Raw genomic sequence first — 22,504 nt, 5'->3', positions numbered from 1 at the left:
GTTTTTAAAAAAAATACGACAAAGAAAAAAAACTGACCTGATGTCATTGCTTTTTTGGTTGTTGAGGCGGTGTATCAATTTCAGCAGAGAAACCATAGCCATACTGAAGTTAAGATGGCCCCCATTTGGGTACTAGCCTTCCTTTTATACAGTCTAGCTACTATTTTACAGGAAGAGGTTCGTCGTGACCCTCTCATTCCTGAAGGCGTTTGTGTCGCTGGTTTTTATGCTTGCATTGATATGCATTGGATCCTTTATGCCCCATTCCCATGGACAGTATACTGGGCAGAAATGAAACTTACAGACAAATAGCATAATGGAAAGATTTGCATCTCTTTAGTATTTTGGACCCACTCCTGGTTTTAGCTTACAAATACTGATGCAAAATACTGAACAGAACACTGCCATGTGAATATTAGAATGAGGAGGTATATCAATGAGGAACCAATGAAAACAAAAATTATGATACACATGTTAACATTCTTTAGGCTCATTGCAGAAAATGACTGTAGATTTCCTTAGATTTCCCTTATGTCATCCACTGTCACATTCCCTTCATTATTATAATTCTAGCAACAGCAATCATTTTACAGTATTCTTTGTGTGAAACTACTTCTTGTGATGAGCTTCTGCTTCCTAAAAGGTCTACAAACATGACTTGGGACAACCACCTTGCATCTATGCCCTTTGGTCAGTAATTACTATTGTCATAATAGAGGTCTACAGAAAATAAAAATCTATAGGTGTAAAGGGCAATTTAGGAATGACATAGATCATACACTAATCAGGCCGGTTTCACAGCTGCGTCAGAACCTCAGACACTTTTTCTTCCGTCCAAAAGCTGGGCATCTAGGTGGAAAGTGAGTGGACCCCATTATAGTCAATGCTGAGTTCGTCCAGAGACTGAACTGTTCCCAATGCAGATGTGAAACCACCTTATCAAATATAAATAGTTAAGATGTGACAAAGATATAATAATCATTTACAGTATTTGTAATTTTGACAGTGAATACAATTTGAAAAGAGTTATAACCCATGTGGTTGCCATTCTGTTTTTTAAAAATTATGTTGATGCAATACTGCACAGAATAATTAACAGTGAACAGGTTTATATTCCACATATTGTTCATTGGTTTTTCAGTAGAAGATTTTCATTACATGTTAGTTAGAAATGTTATAAAAGTCACAATAACGGGAGAGCTGGAACCCTAACCAATGTCCAGAATTAGAGTCTTGTCCCCATTCTCAGTGTAGATGTAGCTGTATGTGCACACGTCCTATCCACTGACATGAATGGGAGTTACAGACGGCTATCAGTGATCTTACTTGCAGGTTTATAGAATTCTCCATTCATCTCAATAACAAGGTAACCACAGAAGTATGTCTTGTTCTTAACATAGAACAGGTACCTGGACTCCTTGGTCTCGATCTTAAGTTTTTTTGTGACTTTTAGAATATGTGTTGTAAACATGGCAAGAATGATATCATTAGAAAACCTCTTTCCGTATAGCAGAATTTCTAAAATGTTACCTTTTAAGGGCTTTTACCCACTAGCGGGTTTTTTTCGCTACGATTTCGCTGCGTTTATTTTCCAGATGTCAATGGAACTTTCTAATGTTAAAAATGCATCACACAAAAATCGCAAGTTTGCGTTGCTGCGATTTTTGTGCGATGCGATCTTAACATTAGAAAGTCCCATTTACATTTGAAAAAAAAAAAAAAAAAAAAATAGAAATCGCTGCGAAAAAAAAGACGCTAGTGGGTAAAAGCCCTAAAAGTACAATTGAAAAAAAAAGCAAGTTACTGAATGCACTAGAAAATATCCATTTTTTTATTGTACCAAGGTAAATACTAGGAAACAAAGACTTCTCTAAGGTTATACAAAGTCATTTGTTATTTTACTCAGAATTTATTTGCAAAGTCATAACGGGCTATAAAAGTCAATTAGAAAGCACAGTTGGGCAAAGCAAACAGCCTTGGGATGCACCAATCTGGAGGTTTGAAATTGTAGTTACTAAATACTGTGTGCAGATGTAATTTTGAAGTTCCAGACATTCCTGAGAATTCTATACAACACTTTGAAACAGAATTAACTACCCATGTTTCCCCGAAAATAAGACCGTCTCATATTAATTTTTGCCACAAAAGAGACGCTTATTTTACTTATATAGCCGATGTGGTCTGGGTCTCTCCCACTGACCTCCGAGGTTCCGTAGCTCCACTGCGCGTCCTGCACTCCTCAACTACAGACAGAACATCACTTGCTGGTCGCAGGATCCACAAAGTGATCGCTCTGATTGGTTCAGCGAGCGCTGCTCTCAGCCAATCAATGCAGCGCTCGCTGAACCAACGCGACGGCTGTTATTGGCTGAAAGCAGTGCTTGCTGAACCAATCACAGCTGTCACGTTGTTTCAGCGAGCGCTGCACTGATTGGCTGAAAGCAGCGTTCACTTGAGCAATCAGAGACATCGTATTCTGGAGGCAGGATTTGTGAATCCTGCGACTAGCAAGTGATGTTCTGTTGGTGGCGGAGGAGGGCATGGCGTGCGGCAGAGCTACGGAACCTCGGAGACCAGCGGGAGGGACTCGGACCGCAGCTGCTAGATAATGTATACATTTTTTTTATGAAGTCTAGATGAGGCTTACTTTTGGCGTAGGGCTTATATTTCAAGCCCCCCCCCCCCCCCCCCCCCCGAAAATAGCCAAAAATCAGAGTAGGGTTTCTTTTAGGGGTAGGTCTTATTTTCATGAAAACACGGTAGTAGCAAATACATGCTGTAAGAGATGGTGCCAGTAAGTGTTACACATGTCTGATGAGACTGGTTATTGCAATTACCGCTTGCAGCATGTTAATGAAGACTGGCAGTGGACCATTGCAGCATCAGCGCTGGATTGAAGGGAGATTTAAGAGGTAAATACTGTTTGGTTTTTTTGCATTACCAATTTGCCGCTACACTTTTTTTCAACTTTAGGACACTCTTTTAAATCAGAACTTTACCCGAACATATAATTAACTGGCTCATAGTTTTTAAGGTGCACTTACAAATTCTTCTCCACCAAAAAAAAAAAAAAAAGGTAGTGGAAGAAATAAATATATGGTACTGCTGCAACAGTCATCCAACTACATCCAAAAACATTTTTTTTCGATTTTGGGTGAACATACCCTTTAACTTCACATTTTTAAATTATGGACTTGAATGTAGTAGTTCATATTCTAAGCAAAGAAACCCCAGATAAGGAAAGTATCTTCATCAAGTGATATTCAAAATGTGGAAGAACTGAACGCATTATTTTTTATGATAGATCAATGTTCTATTCTCTTCTTTTCTTTAGTGTGATTTTTGTTCTTTCCAACATGCTTTCCAGAATCTTCCTAAAATGATAAAATTAATAGTGCTAATGAATTCATGGTATCTATAAAATAACTGTTACACTCCAACATTATCATACATTTTCAAAGGCATCTTATGCAATTATTTATATCAAGAGTTTTTAAAATTTTTGTTAGTTTTCATCTATTCTGCAGTAATATTCCAAAAATCACAATTACTTGATATGTATATTTTCATTATAAAACAAGAAAAGAATATGCAAAATGAAAAAACTGAAATTCAACAAAGCAGCCTCAAGGTATTTATGGTAATGAAGAGTGATTCCAACAGCACTCCTCAAGTGTCAAGGTCAAGATGCAAGGTTAAAGGAACTGTTGCCTGCCTGCTATGTAAAATAAACATTGCTTGTATGGAATCACTCTTTTTGGCTTTACATCGGAGATCTTTTTCACAAGCTGAGCACCACCAAGATCTATAACGTTGGAGCTGCATTCTTCCATCAAATATCAAGTTAGCAGTGCCGACTTTTATACCTTCCTTTTGTCTGAATCTTTAGAATAGGTTTCAGTTGATGTTAAAAATGTATGCGGTATCAATGTGTTCATCTTAACAAAATAACAGATGTGATATGTTATAATGAAAAATAATGCAAAAATACTAAATTCACACGTCTGAGCAAAGAGCCCTAAAAAAAGGGGGTAATGCTACGAGGTTTGACTGCTGGGACGTCCACCGATCCCTGGGATTCCGAAGGTGCCCAAATGAATGGAGCAGTGGTTGAGCATGTGCACTGCCACTCCGTTCATTTCAATGGGACTGTCGGTAACAGCTGAGTTCAAGCACTTCACCATCTCCAGCATTCTTGTTAAAATAAAAGCAGCGGCATTGTGCATGCTCAACTGCTGGTCCATTCATGAGAGGACCTTTGGAACTCCTGCTCTAGGTATCAGTGGAGGTCCCTGCAGTTGAACCCCCTTTGATCACAATGTTACCCCCTACCCTGTGGATAAGGGATAACTTTCAGTCATGACACAACGCCTTTTAAAAAAAAAATAAACAATTATTTCTAGGGGAAAATATTGTACAATTATTCAGCATAAGGAAAAGTGTTCTGTAAAAAGTCCATTTAAGAGAAACTTCACTGATGAGTACTGCTGACTTTTGTCATCAAAATATATAACCCTGTAGTATAATATACACAGAATTGGGAACAATATCAAAGCTAAAGGCCATTCTCAATGCTAATCAACATGTTTATTCAATTTCTTTACATGTAACAGATGACACATCATAGAATAGGGAAGTTAAAGGGTTATTCCAGACATTTACTGCTGACAATCTATCCTGAGGATAGGTAGTTAATCAGTAGGGGTCTGCCACTTGGGATCCCCACCAATCAGCTGATCCTCTGGTCTGCTGTCAGTGCAGAGGGGCCAATGCTGTAAATGCTATAGGCAGCTTTACTGTCATTGAAATCAATGGGAGAGATGCATCCTATTACACTTCTGGTTCTGACCACAATGAGGAGATAGAAGTTTAATAGAAGGCATGGCTCCCATTGATTTCACTTTCAGCGCTGACCACTGATGCAAATGTCTGGCCCCGCTGCACTGACAACAGGCCAGAGGATCAGCTTATTGGCAGGGATCCAGAGTGGTGGATCCCCACTGATCAACTATTAAAGAACTATCCTGAGGACAGGTTATTAATAGTAAATGCCCCGAAAACTCCTTTAGACTGCTTTTATACAGCAGGGAATCCAAATAGTCACAGGAAAGAATTCTAAAGGTTACTAGCATTTAAGATTGAAGAGTTTTTATCCCCATAAAACGTCTTTAAGATTCATAAATCAGCTTTTTCCCCCAAGTAACACGTCCTATATGTAACACTTACTGCAGAGTTCGTGCAGTGATGCTTTATCAGTATGTTTCGTGCACAGTTATTGATGTGTTTAAAACGATCAGGCCCAAGAAGGATACCTCCATACCATCGTGACACAACCACCATTACATCTCTGGCATCCAAGATCTAAAAATGCAAAATAAGAAATGCTGTTAAAAGTCAGGGCATATAGAGGTTTGGTTATTGCACTGCATTCAGTGTATGTACTGGGAAAGCTCCTATTCACCAGGTGTACGCCAAAAGAGTGTCCTTCTGGTATGCACCAGGATGGTATTTGTCAGAATACCTTCTTTAGTTCGTATGGAACAGTGTAGACGACTATTATACACCATATAGACATACATTTAAAAACAAATTATATTGCAAGGTTAACAATTTTTTTTTATAATGGATTTCTATGGATGAGCTATGCCACAGTACTCCCCGATATACCTCACGTTGTGAACAAAGCTTCAGAGTTAAGAGACCCCCTCCATGATCCCACTCATTGAGATTCATTTTCCTCAGTACATATGCAGAAGTTACCAGATAATCTTTTTTTCCCTATTGAAAATATAATGATCTCTACTTATTAATCATTTTGTTTTCACCATCATATAAATCTGCTCTACATGTAGCAATCTCTAGATGACAGACTTATGCTTATATGCAGTAGCCAATTAGGAACCAGAGCTGCAGGAGGATGGAAAGAACAGCAGCCTTAACCAATGAGGAGCAAGGGGTGTGTCTCGGTCTACCTCAGACTCCATGTAGATACTGTAGATGAACTGTAGTCACAGATAATGGCTCTGTCTTAATACAGTTGAGCTAAAATGCAGCCAAGCAAAAAGAACTGAGGAAAAAAAATAGATGGCAATCATCCTCTATAGGTACAGACATATATAATTTATGAGCTCATATGGTCGTATGTGAGTTGTGCTCATCAATCCGCATGAAAAATCATTGATGTGAATAGTTTCATAGGCTATAGTGTGTCTGTGTGCTGTTCATGGATTACATGGCCAGAAAATATGGGCCTGTGAATTGGCCCTTAAATCAGTATGTTGTACTGACATAAAGCACTCATATGGCAGCTTCTAACAAGCACACAATGGACTTCTTCCATTTACAGCCCAAATGTTACAATATTGTAACATAATTTATAACATTTTTAGATATACTAAAAATGCACATGAGCTAAGCGATTTTGTTCAATCTACCTAATGACTTTCTACACAGTGCAATCCAATTCTGAATACCTGCATAAGATGAAGAAGTCTTTTACCAGCGGCAGTTTCCCCATCGTCCTCACAGTCCTGTATTAATGCCTTTGTCTTTTCAGAACATATCCTGTTGGGAGGGATTTAATAATATACGGAGTGCAGACATAATCTATTAGACAATAAGGATGATTGTTTCATAATCCCATATAGAAATACAACCTCCGTGTTCATTTTCAAACTGCTCACTCAAACCCTTTTCTGCCTTGTGATAGTAGATCATTGTATCTAGCCACACAACCTTCAAAAGTGCACCAGTCTCAAAGAGGCTCAAAAAAAGTAATAGAACTGCAAGATCAGACCACTAGTTTCAAAGCACCACATAATGGATTCTGTGTGCCAAACTAACCAAGACCAGTCTTAACAGAATTTTGCTGTAACTATAATTTGTTATGATGAAGAGGTCACAGACATCATACACAGTTTAAAAGGGAGTTTCCAGCAGTATTTTGAGCCAGGAGGTGGATTCCAGACTACCTCAGACTCCCTGCAGTTAAGCTATAGTCATAAATAACAGCTCTGCCCATAAGTATTGTGCTATATATAATATCTAATACATACCTTTCTTTAAATCAGTTAAAATAGTTTACACCAAAGTCTGTTACGCCCTATTCTGTCTCCTACATACTAACCTATTGAAGAAACATTGGCTGAAAATGAGCAAGACGTGGGGAGGGTCACTTTCAGTTCATGTCATCTAAAAAGTACCAGAATGCTCCCTATTGGGGTTTCTGATAATACACATTTATTTGTCAGAGTGGTAACCAATGAATTAGAGAAACTCTCCATTAAGTTACCCTCTTATGAACATATCCTCTCTAGAGAAGAACTTAGAGCCTTGCAGAAGTTGGAGAAGGATGGGGATAGGAACATCAAACCCACGGATGAGGGGGGAAATCTGGTAATTTGGGATCAAAATCAATATAGGGAAATGTGTCTAAAATATTAAAGGACACAGAGAGCTATAAACATTTCACATTTGACCCCACTATACAATATCAAGAAGAACTGAAGTCTATGATACAGTTTTGCTATTGTTTCAAGTATTGATAGTTTAATTAAAAAGTTGGATAATTTTACCTAGATCAAATTATTTGGCCTTTTGTGTCGGCTCTTCCATTCTAAATTAGGGTTACTACTGATTTAATGTTACAATTTGATGACATCATAGTAAATGAACATACGCTCTTGTGTAATACTGATCGGGAAGCATTGAGGTATACTATTGATGTGGAGTTGTGTTTTCTAGGTATCATTATCACATGATAAGAACCTGGGAGGCCATCTACCAGATCTTGCAAAAAGCCAACAGCAGGGAGTAGCCTTCTTAGGTGGGAGAGTCAACACCAAAGTTCTCAAAAATATGGAATCTTGAAGGGATAATATCTCTCTCTCTCTGCCAGCCAGCCATGAGCTGCGTGGAGGGGCCAAAAGAGGCACGACACAGTGGGGAGGGGCCAAAAACTGGGGCGGGGGTCGAACATGGCTTGATGCTGGTTCGAGTAACGAGCACCATCGAGTACGCTAATGCTCGAACGAGCACCAAGCTTGACAGAGTATGTTCGCTCAACTCTAGTTAGTATCTAGGAGATAGACTATGGCATAACAGGCTTTGCTATGAATTATTTTAAAATGATTGATAAATAAGATGTATGTTTTATATTATACATAGCACAATACTTCTGTGAATTCTCTGTATATTTTGTGCGAGATTGGAAAGTTTCAGCTGGAGACCAATATTTCCAGAAGTTCTGTGCTTAAACAGCCAAGCTGAAACATTGAAAAGAATGAACAGCAGGTAATCATTATCTAGATACTGACTTACATATCATTTTTAAGCTCACAACTAAACATCCACTTTAATGTATATATGTATATACTAGCCATGTTGTAATAAAAACAACCCACCTGTATGCATAGATGTTATGGGTTGCGCTAGCAATTTTCTTGTTCTCATACAATTTGTTCAGAACTTCTTTCACCTGAAATATAACAATACAATGTTGAAAAACTGGACTTCCACTTTATTGTGAGTAACAAAGATAAAAAATGAGGATGTAGTAAGACCCAGCGAGTGTGGTGAAATAGTTCTGGAGTAAAAAGGGTTTCAAATGATGGAGGTGCTGCCAACCAGAACGCTCCACCAAGGTGGGCACAAGTAAAGCGAAAGAGAATGTGGTAAAATACTGGTGGTGAAGGCGCTTCTTTCCTTCCTGTCTCCCTGCCACATACAAGTCCTCTGGCACATCCAAAAACCTTTGGGATTGTGTCACCCCATAATCCTGACGAAGGGGCTAGACCCCGAAACGTGTTTTCACCTGCTGGTTCTTTATGTTGTTAAATAATAAAAGAAGTGCTTTCACTATCGCATCTTGGACCCTAACTTTCAACTAGCTTGGAGCGCCTTCACCACCAGTATTTTACCACATTCTCTTTCGTTCCACTTTAATGGACACCTTTCTCAGAGACACATGTAACCTGAAAGCTAGAAAATTAACCTTATGTTTTGTGGCCATTTGTATGTTAGACCTTACATAAGCAGCTAAAGACACAGTTGAAGACTCTCTAAAACACTTCTCTTGAAAACCATTACTGCTACTATTAGGGCACAGTGATGGAACTATACAGTACCCGTGCCATCAATTGTGGGTGCTAGACGAATTCAGCTGACACCCCACTCCAATAGCTGGAATCAGAAATAATCCAGATTCCAGCTGTCTTCCAGGGCAAAAGACGAAAAGTACATAGGATGGAAGTTGCAATATTCACAGCAGAGGAAGAAAGTTTTTCAGACACAAGGGTAAACTCGGGAAGAGGAGGGCTTTCTAGCCTTCATCATAGTTTGAATAACGGATTCCGCAAATCCACTGGCTCTCAGGATTGCTGCTTCAACCGCTAAGCTATTAAACGAAGCATGGGCAAACCTGGGTTGAAGAGGGAGGTGCCACAGAGTGTTGACAAGATAAGCGTACCACATGCATTGAGGCAAGTCTAGAGTGATGAGAATCACCAGAAGGCCTTCCAACTTGATCTTCTTGAGAAGACATGGCATAAGTGAAAAAGGAGAGAAAATGTATAAGAACTGGATGACGGTCTAGGGAATTCTGAGGGCATCCAATGCTTAGACCTGGGGATCCTGAGACCTGGACAAAAACGTTGGGAGTACGTGTTTGATTCTGGATGCCATCAGATCAACATCTGTGCTTGGAACACGTCCGGATGTAACTCCCAGTCTACCGGGTTGACTGTCTGTGTAGGAAGTCAGCTATTCAATTGTACACACTGTAGTAGTGCAGTACACAGAAGGGCCTGTAGGGGGCTGCAGAAAGGACTTCTGGTGCGAGGGTTAACACAAAGGGGTGGAGTAGGAACCAGATAAAAGTCAGTTCCTGCCAAAAGTGAGAGAGAGAGAGAGAGAGAGGACTAGTGCAGCAGAGCTGAGGTGCTACAGGCTGGTGGCCTAGCAAAGACCAGAGACCGATAGGGGCGACAACCCTGGACTCACACCCAAGTGGGGTGCATATGGACTGTATATATTGACGTTGGATGATGTTGCTGTGTTTTGTGATTGTGGTGATGACAAATAAAGGCTGGCAGGAGGCAGATAAAGAAATCCACATCTCCTGAGCAGTTTCTACACAAGTGGTGTGCCATTTTCATGTGCAAGAGGTCGGCGATCCGCAGGCAAGTGTATCCCAACTTGCTACAACACCTGGTATGTGGACCGCCAAGAGTGCTGGAAGGTGATCCTTGGCCCATGCCAGGATCTTTGCTGCTTCTGCCATGACTGCCGAACTGCGGGTCCCACCCTGATGATTTATGTATGTGACAGCTATCACACTGTCTGTTTGTACCCGACCTGGGGGACCTATTATCTGGGAAGTGTTGAAGCGACAGGAGAATGGCCGAAAGTTCCAACATATTTATCAGAAGGGCAAATTCTATACTGTCCAAGTGCCCTGTGCTGTGAGTTTCTGCAGTGTTCTTCCCCTGCTGAGTAGGCTAGTGTCTGTGGAGAGTACCTGCTAATGCAAAGTCAAGATAAAGCATCCCAGGTAGATCAGTGGAGAGTCCAGCCACCAGAGAAGAGAACGGTGAAGATGTTAAGGTAGGTGGATCTCTTGATTGAGAGTCCGCAGATTTGTCCCATGAGAGAGAATGGCCCACTGGAGAGGTTGGGCGTGAAACTGGCTGAATGGAATCGCTGTGAAGGATGAGACCATCAGCCCCAGTATTCTCATGCAGTGACAAATGGTTACAGGTGTCTAAGATTGCAGGGAATACACCTGAAAGAGATGTAATTTCTGTTGTGGGAGTGGGACCCAGGCACGTGCTGTGTTGAATGAGAGAACCAGAAAATACAGACTTTGTGATGGCGAAAGGGAGCACTTGGGGTGGTTGATGATCCATCCAAATTCAGAGTGTCCAGAATGATATGAAGACTCTGCAGATTATTCAACTGAGTTGAAGCCTTCACCAAAATGTGGTTGAGGGAGGGGATGGTCACTATCTCCTTGGAGTGAAGCAGAGAGTCATCACTGATGCTAGAACCTTTGTGAAGACTTGGGGGACCATTGCCAATCTTAATGGAAGGGCCATAAATTTGTAGTGTTCCGAGCAGATGGCAAAGTAGGGGAATCTCTGATGCGCTCAACCAATTGGGATGTAAAGATAGGCATCCTTGATGTTGATGGATTACAGAAACTCCCCCACCCCCGTTCCATGCACGCAATGACAGACCTCAATGACTCTATGCAGAAGTGACAAACTTTGATGAATTAATTCAACTTCTTCAAATCCAGAATGCGTCTGATAGGGTCGTCCTTCTTGGGTACCGTGATGAGGTTGGAATAACACTTTTTGAAGCACTCTAAAGGAGAAATAGGGACTATAACACCCTGAAAGGAAAGAGCATGTATTGCCTGAGTCAAACATTGGCCTTTAAAGGAGACACTTCAATGCTGGAGATGAAGAAGCGATCTGGGGAACGGGCGGAAAATTTTACAGCGTAGCTCGAAGAGATGACCTCCTGAACCCAGGTGTCTGAGATGTGAGCAAGCCAGGTCTCCCGGAACAGGGGAAAAGTCACCCCCCCACCTCTGACAGGTTTGGGTAGGGGCTGTCCTTCATGTGGAGAATTTGGTACTTGGAGGGTTGTGGTTGGGGAAGCCAGGAAGAATGCGGTTTAAAAGAAGGCATTCGGTTTTGGTCCCACGAGGATTTCTTGTTATCGAAGGTCCGTGGGCTGGAGCGGAACAAAACCGAGGTATTTTCTTCTGCTCAGATCTCGCACAGCTGGATTTGTTCTGTAGGTGAGAGTTCTTACCACCCATAACCTCAGAAATAATCTAATCCAGTCTGGCAACAAAGAGACACAAGCCAAGAAAAAGAAGATGTGTTAATGACCAATAAAAGGCAGCATTTGTAGCCCAGGATTTGAGTCATAGAGATTGGCAGGAGGTTGCCAAAGCTGCCAATGCACAAGTTAATAGTCTGTCCGTATTTAGGGAGTCCTCAGAGATAAATTTTCCTGTCTGGCCTATCTGCTGCGCATGTAGTTGCGTAGCCCATTCAGTAGTGGCTCTACTAACCTAGGTAGAGGCGAAAATAGGCAGAAATGCAGAACCCACTACCTCAAAGGAAATTTTGGCTAGGGATTTTAATTTCTTGTCCCAAAAGGACAGGGCATCAGCCATAGACAAGGTAGTGTGTTTCGACAAACGGGATACTAATGCGTCCACTACTGGTAAAGACGACCACTTAACTAAATCCTCTGGAAAGGGATACATGACATCTAAACGCATCGGTTTGGTAAAGCGTTTGTCAGGAAGATTCTATTCCATGGCTAAGACCTCTTAGAACTTGTGGAGGGCACCAGGGCAGCAGCGCTGGATGAAGAGCTGCCGGGATAGGTGCGTATTCAATTTTTCTTCATTTTAAGCCCTAAAAGGGCTGCCCCGATGCCACAATTTTTTTTATGTTCCAGAAAACCCATTTAACCTTTTTGCATGTTGCGTTTCCCCAGTAAGGTCAAAAGAGACCTATGGGGGACATTTCCATTTGACATTAATTTTTTACATTGCTGTTTTGATATGGGGCTGTTAAGACCTCCTAGCAACTGCAGCTCCCTAGTGATCATGTGTTTTATCAGAAAGATGGCATTAGGAAGTGGCATTGCTGTATCTTATATTGTATACACAGCAGGCGCTGACCATACTCACCTCGCCTGGACTCTTCACAGAAGCTAAATGTGCCTGAAATGTGCTCCTTCTGTCACTTATTGGTTCTCCATGGTTGATTGTGGGCACTTCTTTGCCAACTCCTAAAAACAACGAAACAAAATTAAAGTACACAATAATGAGTTCTTGAGTAGAGATGAGCGAGCACGCTCTGATACAGCAGTTACTCGAGCGAGCATCGGTCTTCTCGAGTAACTACTTACTGATCCAAGCGTGCTCGGGGGAGGGCGGGTGGTAGAGAGAGAGCTTTCTCACTTTTCCCCCCCACTGCTCACCCCCGCCCCCCGAGCACGCTCGGACCAGTAAGCAGTCACTCGAGAAGAGCGATGCTCGCTTGAGTAACTGCTGTATCCGAGTGTGTTCACTCATCTCTGTTCCTGAGGACTCCACCTTCAGCAAAAGTGACATTTTGTGACATTTAAAAATCTTAGACAAAGACCCCACAGCAGCTTACTCTTCTGTCACCCATTTTTCCCTATGGATACAGTACTCACATTCTATATAGAATATATTCTTCTTCTCCACAATTGATTTTCAATGAATCTTTATGAAACTATCCATTTGTTACCTATCCATTCCTAAATAAAAGTGTAACACACACTATGTGCCATTCACTTGTTATACCCTATATACTAACAATCCACTTGTTTTTAGCAGATCAATCAATACTGAATCCATATACTTACTAGCACAGGTTAGCAAAGCAATTTAATTGAAAGCCAAATGTTTACAGTGTATATAGGACTGCCTATCTCATCAGCCTCAGACTGCTTTTCATTGCAACTCCTGTTATTTTCCTTTTGCCAACAACATAATTACCTTCTAAAGTGTCAAAAGATTCATCAATATGGGAACATGCTAACAAGTCATTTAGTAATTCAGAGCTAGAAGCAATATCATCATCGTCAGCCGCAGTTTCCTCTGTCGTGGCTTTTGAACTTGGAGCTGTAGAGACATCAATATTTGTTATTCAATTCAGTACAGCGACATCTCCTCAGTTATTACATTACACACATTTATACTGAATGTTACAAAATATCTCCACTGCACTTTTTAGCTGAAAACTAACGAAAGCCAAAAAAATCCATAAGTTTTTAGCATTGCAACTAAATAGCATATGCAATAAATGTGCTAAATGGTTTTTGAAATGGTTTGCTGTCTGGTCTTCTTTGTAACAGTTTCACATAATAGTCAGTGCACTTTATTACACAGTCTTCTAAACATTTTGGCCCAAAGTCCACGGGCAAAATAGAATTAATAAAACCGCGCGGGTGTCCCGCACATGTGATCCGCGGGTGTCCCGCACATGTGATCCGCGCCAATAGGAAATCATTGGACACCCGCAGGTAATTAAATACCTGTGGATGTCATTTTTCCTTGGTGCACGGATCGCACACGCACGGGAAAGCACCCGCAGCATCCTCCACTTCATGAGGCTTTCCTGCACGGACGGCTCCCGTGGCTTCCATTGAAGCCAATGGAGGCCGTCCAGTCCCGCAGCACACCTGCAGCTGTTATTGTGCTGATCTGCGGGACCGCAGGAGTTTAAAAAAAAAAAAGGGTGCACGGCGCATGCGCATGGCACGCTGTCGGCCTTCCTGAGCACATCCGCCGGGCTGAAAAAAAAAAGATCCGGCTGCAACGGAGGGGAGACCCGCAACGTCCAAACAGGTAAGTATAATCTATTTTCTTGGCCTCATGTCTGCAAGAAAGGAGGGACCCGCTGTGGGATTCTGCACAGAAAATCCGTGCGGGCCCAAATTTCCCCTTGGACATGCCGTGTCACCCAAAAGTGGGTGATGGCTTTGGGCGATGGGTGTGACCTAAAATTGAGATAATGTGCGTAGAGTGTTGGAGTGTTGGAGCAGAGTGTTTGTGTTTTAGGATAAGAAGCACAAGCGGCAAAACTTCTGTGATGCTCAATGTGTTAAAGGAAACTTGTCAATACTTAATTTAAGGACACGAAGGACTTAGCTGTGTAAACACCTGGAAATGATGTTTTAGATTTCTCCTCCAGGAATTCTCTAATCTTTTCCACCCATAGGTACAGGATGTTATCACCGAGATTTTGCCTACAATTGTTAAAAATAAATAAAACTATGATGTGACCCTTATGACGTTCTGCGTTGTATTTACAATCGCTCATAAAGACACTCTGCTTCATCTTTCACTTTTAATCTTCTAAAATTCCTAATATATTGCAGTGATGTTCAGTGCTACATTGTCAGACATTACAGATTATCAGGTGACAGCCTAAAAGAATATCATTCTATGTTACTTACAGCATTTACAGAAATATTTTACAATATCAGACCATACATTTATGGCCTGTGAAAACAAATGGGAGATAGAAAGGTTTTCTTTAACCCCTTAGAGCATGCTCACACAGGGTATACGCACTGCAGATTTTCCACGACAGATTTGTGCACATCAACTCTGCGGTGTGCTGCAGTAACAGCAAAGTCAATGAGATTTTAAGTTTCAACCACACCCCACAGAAAATATCTGTGCGGATTTCGCAAAATGTATCTCCCATGTCGACTTATTCTTAAGGAGACTCTGTCCTTAAAGAGACGGTCACCTACTTTTAGCATAAGCTAAGATTATGGGCTAATAGTAGGTGAAGCTCTGAGTCCATGGATGACAGCCTCTTTAAGGACACAGCCCTTTTGTGCTATTTGGGATGGGAAAAAAACATCAATTCTGTCATTTGTTTCTGCGTTAACTTTTGGACCGGTACCTGCACAAAATAACACATTACCCTTACTTTTTAGTGTTGCTGCATTACAAGAGCCATAACATCTTTACTTCTCTAACAACAGAGCTTTGTAAGTGTTTAGTTTTTTCCAGGCAAGCTGTAGTTTCTATTGGTATCATTTTTTAAAATATACGATATTCTGGTCACTTTTTATTCAATTTTTGGAGAGATGGGATGAAACAAAAAACAGCAATTCTAGCACTGTTTTCTTAGTTTGTTTTTTTTAAATACAGACTCTACCTTGGCAGGATAAATAGAATTAGTTTTATAGTACGGTCCATTATATTTGCAGCAATGTCAATTAGGTCCCAGTTGTGACAATCAACTGGCACCCCATGAACACACTGTGGGAGGCACCAGTCACCATTTCCATCCCCTGAAATGCTGTGGTCCCTATTGATTGGGGTATCTAAGGGATTAAACATCCAACATTGGAGTTACCTTCTATCCGGTGCTATGCAGCTGCTGAGCCCGTGGGATGGGTCAATATAGGCTGCTTTCACATCTGCGCTCGGGGGTTCTGTTTTCCTGCTTTGGTTGGGGAGTAGGAAAGGGGAATCCCCTGGCCGAACAGAATCATCTTATGACGTAACCAAACTGAGCCTTGACTATAATGGAGGCTGTTCAGTTTCCGCTCAGTTGGCATTTTAGCAAAAGAAAAAGCGCTGCATGCTTCTGTTATTTTGTGCTGGATTAAGCTAAAATTTGCTACATCTGTAGGTAGACAACCTCATTAAAAAAAAAAAAATTATATCATTAACAAAACTTACAGGTAAATTTCTTCCAGATTATTTGATATTGTCATACGATCTTCACCCCGAACCCATGGAGCACTGCGTGGACACAGGTACAACACAAAGCATTATATACAGAATAATATAAAGCATGTGAATATTAGTGTCTCACTGTAATGTAAGCAAGTAACATGATTTAGATGTGACCTAAAGTAACTACTGGTAATCAAAGAGACAAGCTGTAGCTTCTATTGGTACTACACAGGGTCCTAGCGTCATAAACAGTTATGCTTCTGATAGAGACCTGTCAATCTAAGGGTGAATGCCCACAGACAGAATTGCTTCACGTTTCCCGCTGCAGAAAAACGTGTGTTTATTCTGCAGCTATTAGGTACTATTGAATCTAATAGTTTTCTGCCTGCCAATGCTCACCTGCGGAATTCTACCGCGGATTTCCGCAGCGGGAAATTAATCGCGGCATGTTCTATTTCACGCGGATTTACTCTGTGGGAAGTCTCCATTAATATAGTATTAATGGAGACCACAGAATTCTGCAATCACGAGCAAGCACCTTTTATTTTTAAACACGGTATTCCTGCGGCATAAAGCTGCGGGTGTGTCCTGCGACGCTTGTGGGCATGAGCCCCAAGTTCGTAGCCACCTAGAGTTAAAGCTATATTTTTAGACGTTCACAAGTAGTGGAATTGTTGTAGATTTTTCGCAGGGTAAGCAGTCTCTCACTGCTTATTTCTGTCATCTCTCCCCTTGCACACCCCTCAGCGAACCAAGGGGGCGATACAGGAAATGTGCGTATTTGTGCATGCACCGCTAGTTCACATGCACGGGGGAACCCCCCTAACCTGATTTAAATGGCTATTAAGCCAAACTAGGTGCTGGTGGATGCGGGTTTTTCGTATACACACCTGTACATATGTGCACACCTCCCATACACCTTTATGGGCCTCTTTGGTGCGTAAATACACACAACATAGAGTAGAACCAATTCTTTTGCATCCGCGAGAGCCGTGTGTGAAAAAAAAAAAAATAGAACCTATTAAAATCAATGGGTTGTATTCTCCGCATTTTGCGAGCAGGATTTTCCATGCGCAACAATACGCTTGTGTGACACCGCCCCTAATGGCATCTGCATAGCAGTGATCTTTAGTTTATTCAGTGTGGGTTAGTATGTGAAGATTTGTAGTTGTAGATGTAGGCGTATCCTAAATATTCTAGGATACATGCAAGATGGTGATAGTAATAATGTAGGACAACTTACTTTAGTTGATAGAGGGGAGGTGCTGCAGATGGGTATTCCGGCAGTAGTATCACCTAGCGCAAAAAATGATATCACATTCAAGTGTTATGTAACGGAGAGTGACGATGTCCCACATCTGTACACAGAACCAGGACACCTAATTTGGCATTTGGTGACAGATTTTGTGGAGGAAGCAGAATAATAAGTTCTTATTTAACTACCTGTAAACAAAGTGTCCACTCAGGGTGATCCGAAGAGCTTGAGACTTTTATACAAAATATTCTTGCAGCTTCATCTATTACACACCAGTCGTCCCCATAGATAGAAGAGAGGGCTTCAATTTCATCAATCTAAAGAAAAAAGTTATGTAATTAATACCATGTTCATGACCAATCTGCAGAAAAAAATAGTGTATTTTGGAGTAAAATTTGAAGACAAGCAGTATTTACTGTCCATAGTGGGAGAGATGTATTGTGTAATCAAGCTGTGGAATAATATATCTGAGACGACGCCACGTATTAAACACATTTTATACCACTTCATAGCAGATATACATACTGTATATTCCAAAACGTTTTCTTAAAAAAGTGTACGGCTTCTCTTAAACACGCTTTTTTCATGATATTGTTCAAAACTGTCACAAACGTGCCATAAAAATGAATTAAATCTAAACTCCCCTTCATGTTACAGTGGGAAGCTGACCTTCACTCATCCCTATCAATAGAAAGGTGGCAACACTGCTGCGAGACCATAAGTAAGAACAGCTGGCAGGTCTCCCTGACAGAGACATCAATGAGGGTGCCACATAGGGCATACCTAGTACCAGAAAGAATAAACACAATCTACCCGGAGGCATCTGGCCAGTGCTTCCGTGGATGTAATGAGGTAGGCTCTCAACTACACATTTGGTGGTCATGCCGGGGGGCACAAGCCTTTTGGAAAAGAGTCTCTCACCTTATAGCTTCAGTGAGTGGCACGTCCCTCAGACTCAACCCCTTTGTGCTACTACTAGGAGACAAACCAGCCGGAATGCGAAACACCTCCTTTAAACTCCTACACTATATCACAATGGTAGCACGAATTCTAATAGCGCAGCAGTGGCGCAAACCAACACTTCCTTATGAACGTCTGGAAAGCCGCATCAACAAAATCCTTTTAAATGAGAAACTAATCGCCATTCGTCAGGACAATGGCCAGCAATTCGAAAAGGTATGGAACCCTTGGTTAACATAAATCAATGTATCGAACTTAAACTATTTTGTAAGACTATAGGCGAAAAACGGAACGGACACACCTCAAAAATAACAAGATAGACCCTAGCGCCACCTCACACATCCATTCAGTCACTATCCTATAATATAACAATGGGTGAGAGACATAGAGATCAGTTCCCCCCTTCCAAAAATGAAGTAAAATGAGATGGCGTGATCCATGAACATACTACTGAAAACTGTACCCTGTTTATTGTTGTTTTGTTATTGTTTGTTTCCCCCCTAGTTTCCACTCCCTCTCCCCTTTTCCCTTTCCTCAACCTCTCCACCCCCCCCTCATTTCCTACTTCTCACCTACCCACTCCTCAACCCCAATATTAATGATGCATATCTGTCTAAAACACGGAATCTCTGTACTGCAAACTACCTTTAGCCCCCTGCGCGGGGACACTGAGGCAGAGTGTTGCCAACTGCAAAATCAAATTCAATAAAACCATTTGAAACATAAAAATGAATTAAATTACTTCTGGCACATTTTGCTTAGTAAAGCTCTCCTACTGTCAGCGTCAGAGGTACCATTCATAGCCTCCGTCGCAGATCCGGCAGAGAATCCCGGCCAAGATAGCACCACACTCTGCACTACTTCATCCAGTAAATGCTGGTCAAGATACCAGAAGCCAGACAGACCCCATTATAGTCAATGGGGTCCATTCAGTACGGTTCAGTTCCAGCATATTCAGGATCCGGCAGCTCCGGTATTTTCATTGTTTGGCCCTGAGAACGGTGCAGTTGTGGTCAATAAGGCGTTTCAACATGATGTGGAGAAATCACCAGTCATTGTACCCACAACTGCATTATTTCATCGCCTAAGCTTCAGAGAGATGAATAGCCCAATTGAAATAAATGAGAATTAGGCTCCATGCACATATGACAACTCTGTTTTGTAGGGAGCTGTAGTGGGGATGCTAAAGAGGCACATGAACCCTTACAATACCACCATTTGTCTTCAATTTCACAAGGAGGCTTTTTCTGTTGAATTTTGTAAGAATCCAACCGAAAAAAAGGCATGCGTCATTGGATGTACGGTGGTATTCTGCCCTAGAAGTGTCACTGTGTGCATGAGCCCGTATGAAGCGTGCTAAGTGATAGCACTTTATTCCTGAGTGACCACAATCTAGTGTTATCTAGAAAGGAATAACTTGGATACGGTGAAATCATCCCCCACTCCATGACCTCCCTTGGAAAAAAATCAAGAAGGTGGACTGAAAGGCTAAAGCCGGTCAGTGATTGGGTTGGATAAGTAGCGAGTAACTTATTATCCGTAAATTGTGACGCTTCATACCTCCCACAACACATGGTTACCAACATCTCAACATTTTTTGTAGGGACACTCAAATGCTGGGAGCAAACAGAAACCTGCTAGAACGGTTCAAGCTGCTAAAGCCTGCAGCTTGGGTCTCCATTATAGTAATGGCAGCCTATGGTTCCTTCCAGCGTTTAATCTGAGGCATTTTTTAGCAATACGGATGGAATCCTAGAAAGGAAAAACCAGGCGCACATAGAAACGCTGCGTTTGTTCAAAGGTTAAAAGTCACACAAACTAACCCCCCCACCCTGGTGTTTGGAGGAGAGCGGCATCTTTGCTTGTACTGAAGGTTCGCCCGTATGCAGGATAAACACTGCAGACTTGCCTAGGAAACTTCTGCAACTGTTTATGGCACAAGCAATGTGGATGCAATATCAAGAAGTCTCGTCAACAGTCTGCAGAATAGTCTGTAGAGTAAGTTGATCCGTGGCGTGGATTTTAAATCCTCAGCTTGTCAATTATGCCATGTCAGAAACAGACACAAGAATGATGACAACAAAGCCTTAAAGCAGCCCTGCCCCTGTCATGTCCTCAGGCCCGGATGCAATAGCTGTGCTGCTGCTGACTCCAATTATGTCTCTCTCTCTTGATTATACGCACCCCCATTGCCCCGTATGGGTTCTTCGGCTCCTGGCACTGTGAATGGGTCAGGTGTGGGGTTCCTACTGCCGACCAAGGCTGACATCACCCATATGACACATTCATAGTGCCAGTAGCAAAATCTAAGAGCCCGTACATGGGAATGGGGGCGAGCATGAACAAAAGAAAGACATCACTGGAGCCAACGATAGCAAAGCTATGCAGCTGAGCTCGCTGATATGAGGACATGATAGGTCTTCTTTAACCCTTTAACTACCAGCCCATTTTTGAGCTTTTGTTTTTTTATTCTATGCGTTCCAAAGGCTATAACTTTTTTGTATTTCTGTCGATGAGGCTGTGTGAGGCCTCATTTTTACAAAACAAGCTGTCGTTTTTATTGCTACCATTTTTGGGCGCACACAACATTTTGGTCACTTTTTATTCAATTTTTACTGGGAGATGGGGGAATGACAAAATGCAATTCTGGCATAGTGTTTTGGTTTTTTTTACAGCGCTTACCATGTGAGATAAATAATGTGATACTTTGATGGTTTGGGCTTTTTCATAGCAATGACAATTAGTGCTGACAGTTTACATGCCACGGCCAGGACTGGCCATGTGTGTAAGCTGTTAAACAGCTACATTCTGAGCTACAATGTTTCCCCCCAAAAAAGACACTGTCTTATATTCATTTTTGCCCCATAAAAGGCACAGTGTCTTATTTTTTGGGGTTGTCTTATAATACTCACCTAATAGGCGCTCAGGTCCCTCGTGCTGGGCTACAGCAGGCTTCCATGTACTCCTGAACGCCGACAGAGCATTTCTTCCTGGTAGAGAGGCTTGAATACCCCGCCTCCAGCAAGTGGTTGCTCTGATTGGTTCATCGAGCGCCACGTCAGCCAATCCGAGCCGGTGCTCGATTAAACAATCACAGCCATTCAACAAGGTCATACATGTACATCACAGAGGGGGAAGGAGTTTTAAAAAAATGAACCTTCCTAGCAAATCTGGGACTGTTGACAACTATGCATGGTGTGATCAGTCACTAATGAAGTTTTTACAAGGTCGGAATAATTCCCCTTCCTCGTTATTTTCCATAATCACTATCACTACAGATGTAGCAAATGCTACCTTCACCTGTAACACAAATCAAATCCCTTTAACAATTGTTACATGTGTATAGTCAGATGGTAACAATTGTTACATGTGTATAATAGTCAGATGGTAACAATTGTTACATGTGTATAGTCAGATGGTAACAATTGTTACATGTGTATAATAGTCAGATGGTAACAATTACAATGTGTAAGGTTATGAGCTGTCACTATAGAAGGACGATTACAGAAGGCTACAGGTGGTTACATTGGATGTGTACATGCAGTACTTCTATACACACGTCAGACTCTCCGGACTGATACTAGGGGAACATAACACAGCAGACATCTGTCTGTCCTGACACGCTTCACACTCACTTGGCTCTGTAAGTTTTCTCCTTCCGTGTCAGCCATGGAGCTTGTATGTGTTTCCTGTGGAAGTGCTGCGGCAGTGCGGTGATTTCACCACTAGGTGGCGCTAGGTCTCAGGGAGAAGCTTGTAACGTCTATGAGGATTTCATGTATCCTTACAGCTGTACATACGGTATATGTATGTAGTGCAGAGACTGAGGCTGGGCTCACTACTGTTGTTATTAGAGCCAAGTACCCTTCACTATCAGATGTATATGGATTAACCTCTTAAAGGGCTTACCCCTCCAGCGCTGGCAACCATCTGGACAATCTGTAAAAATAGAAGCCTTTTCCCCAGAGTCTATTACAAAAGGTTCAGTGTCTGGGATTTCCTTAGGTGGAAAGAATCAGACTGTGTTTACA

The 22,504-nt window shown here is 41.7% G+C and overlaps 1 protein-coding gene across 1 annotated transcript; it reads right to left on the bottom strand.

Annotated features, from left to right (window-relative positions):
- Nucleotides 1–2,685: 2,685 nt before the first annotated feature.
- IMPACT (impact RWD domain protein) lies at nt 2,686–22,186 on the bottom strand. Its single transcript, XM_066578039.1, has 11 exons — nt 22,109–22,186; nt 17,702–17,830; nt 17,502–17,554; nt 16,262–16,324; nt 14,720–14,805; nt 13,553–13,678; nt 12,716–12,816; nt 8,403–8,476; nt 6,474–6,564; nt 5,227–5,361; nt 2,686–3,374 (listed from the first exon to the last, which is right to left on the bottom strand). Exons 1-11 carry the CDS (start codon nt 22,142–22,144, stop codon nt 3,306–3,308), a joined length of 963 nt encoding a protein of 320 aa, XP_066434136.1. The 5' UTR covers nt 22,145–22,186; the 3' UTR covers nt 2,686–3,305.
- Between the last annotated feature and the right edge of the window lie 318 nt (nt 22,187–22,504).

Source organism: Eleutherodactylus coqui, chromosome 9 (assembly GCF_035609145.1).
Source record: "Eleutherodactylus coqui strain aEleCoq1 chromosome 9, aEleCoq1.hap1, whole genome shotgun sequence".
Classification (NCBI taxonomy): Eukaryota; Metazoa; Chordata; class Amphibia; order Anura; family Eleutherodactylidae; genus Eleutherodactylus; species Eleutherodactylus coqui.
This window is presented reverse-complemented; position numbering and strand designations above follow the sequence as displayed.

Excerpts from the sequence above, each read along its gene's own strand:
- IMPACT (XM_066578039.1), bottom strand. The coding sequence starts at position 22,144 with ATGGCTGACACGGAAGGAGAAAACTTACAGAGCCAA. Across the intron at positions 14,806-16,261 it reads AATCTGGAAGAAATTTACCT|GCAAAATCTCGGTGATAACA; the intron begins GTAAGTTTTGTT and ends TAACAATTGTAG. Across the intron at positions 12,817-13,552 it reads ATCTTTTGACACTTTAGAAG|GAGTTGGCAAAGAAGTGCCC; the intron begins GTAATTATGTTG and ends CGTTGTTTTTAG.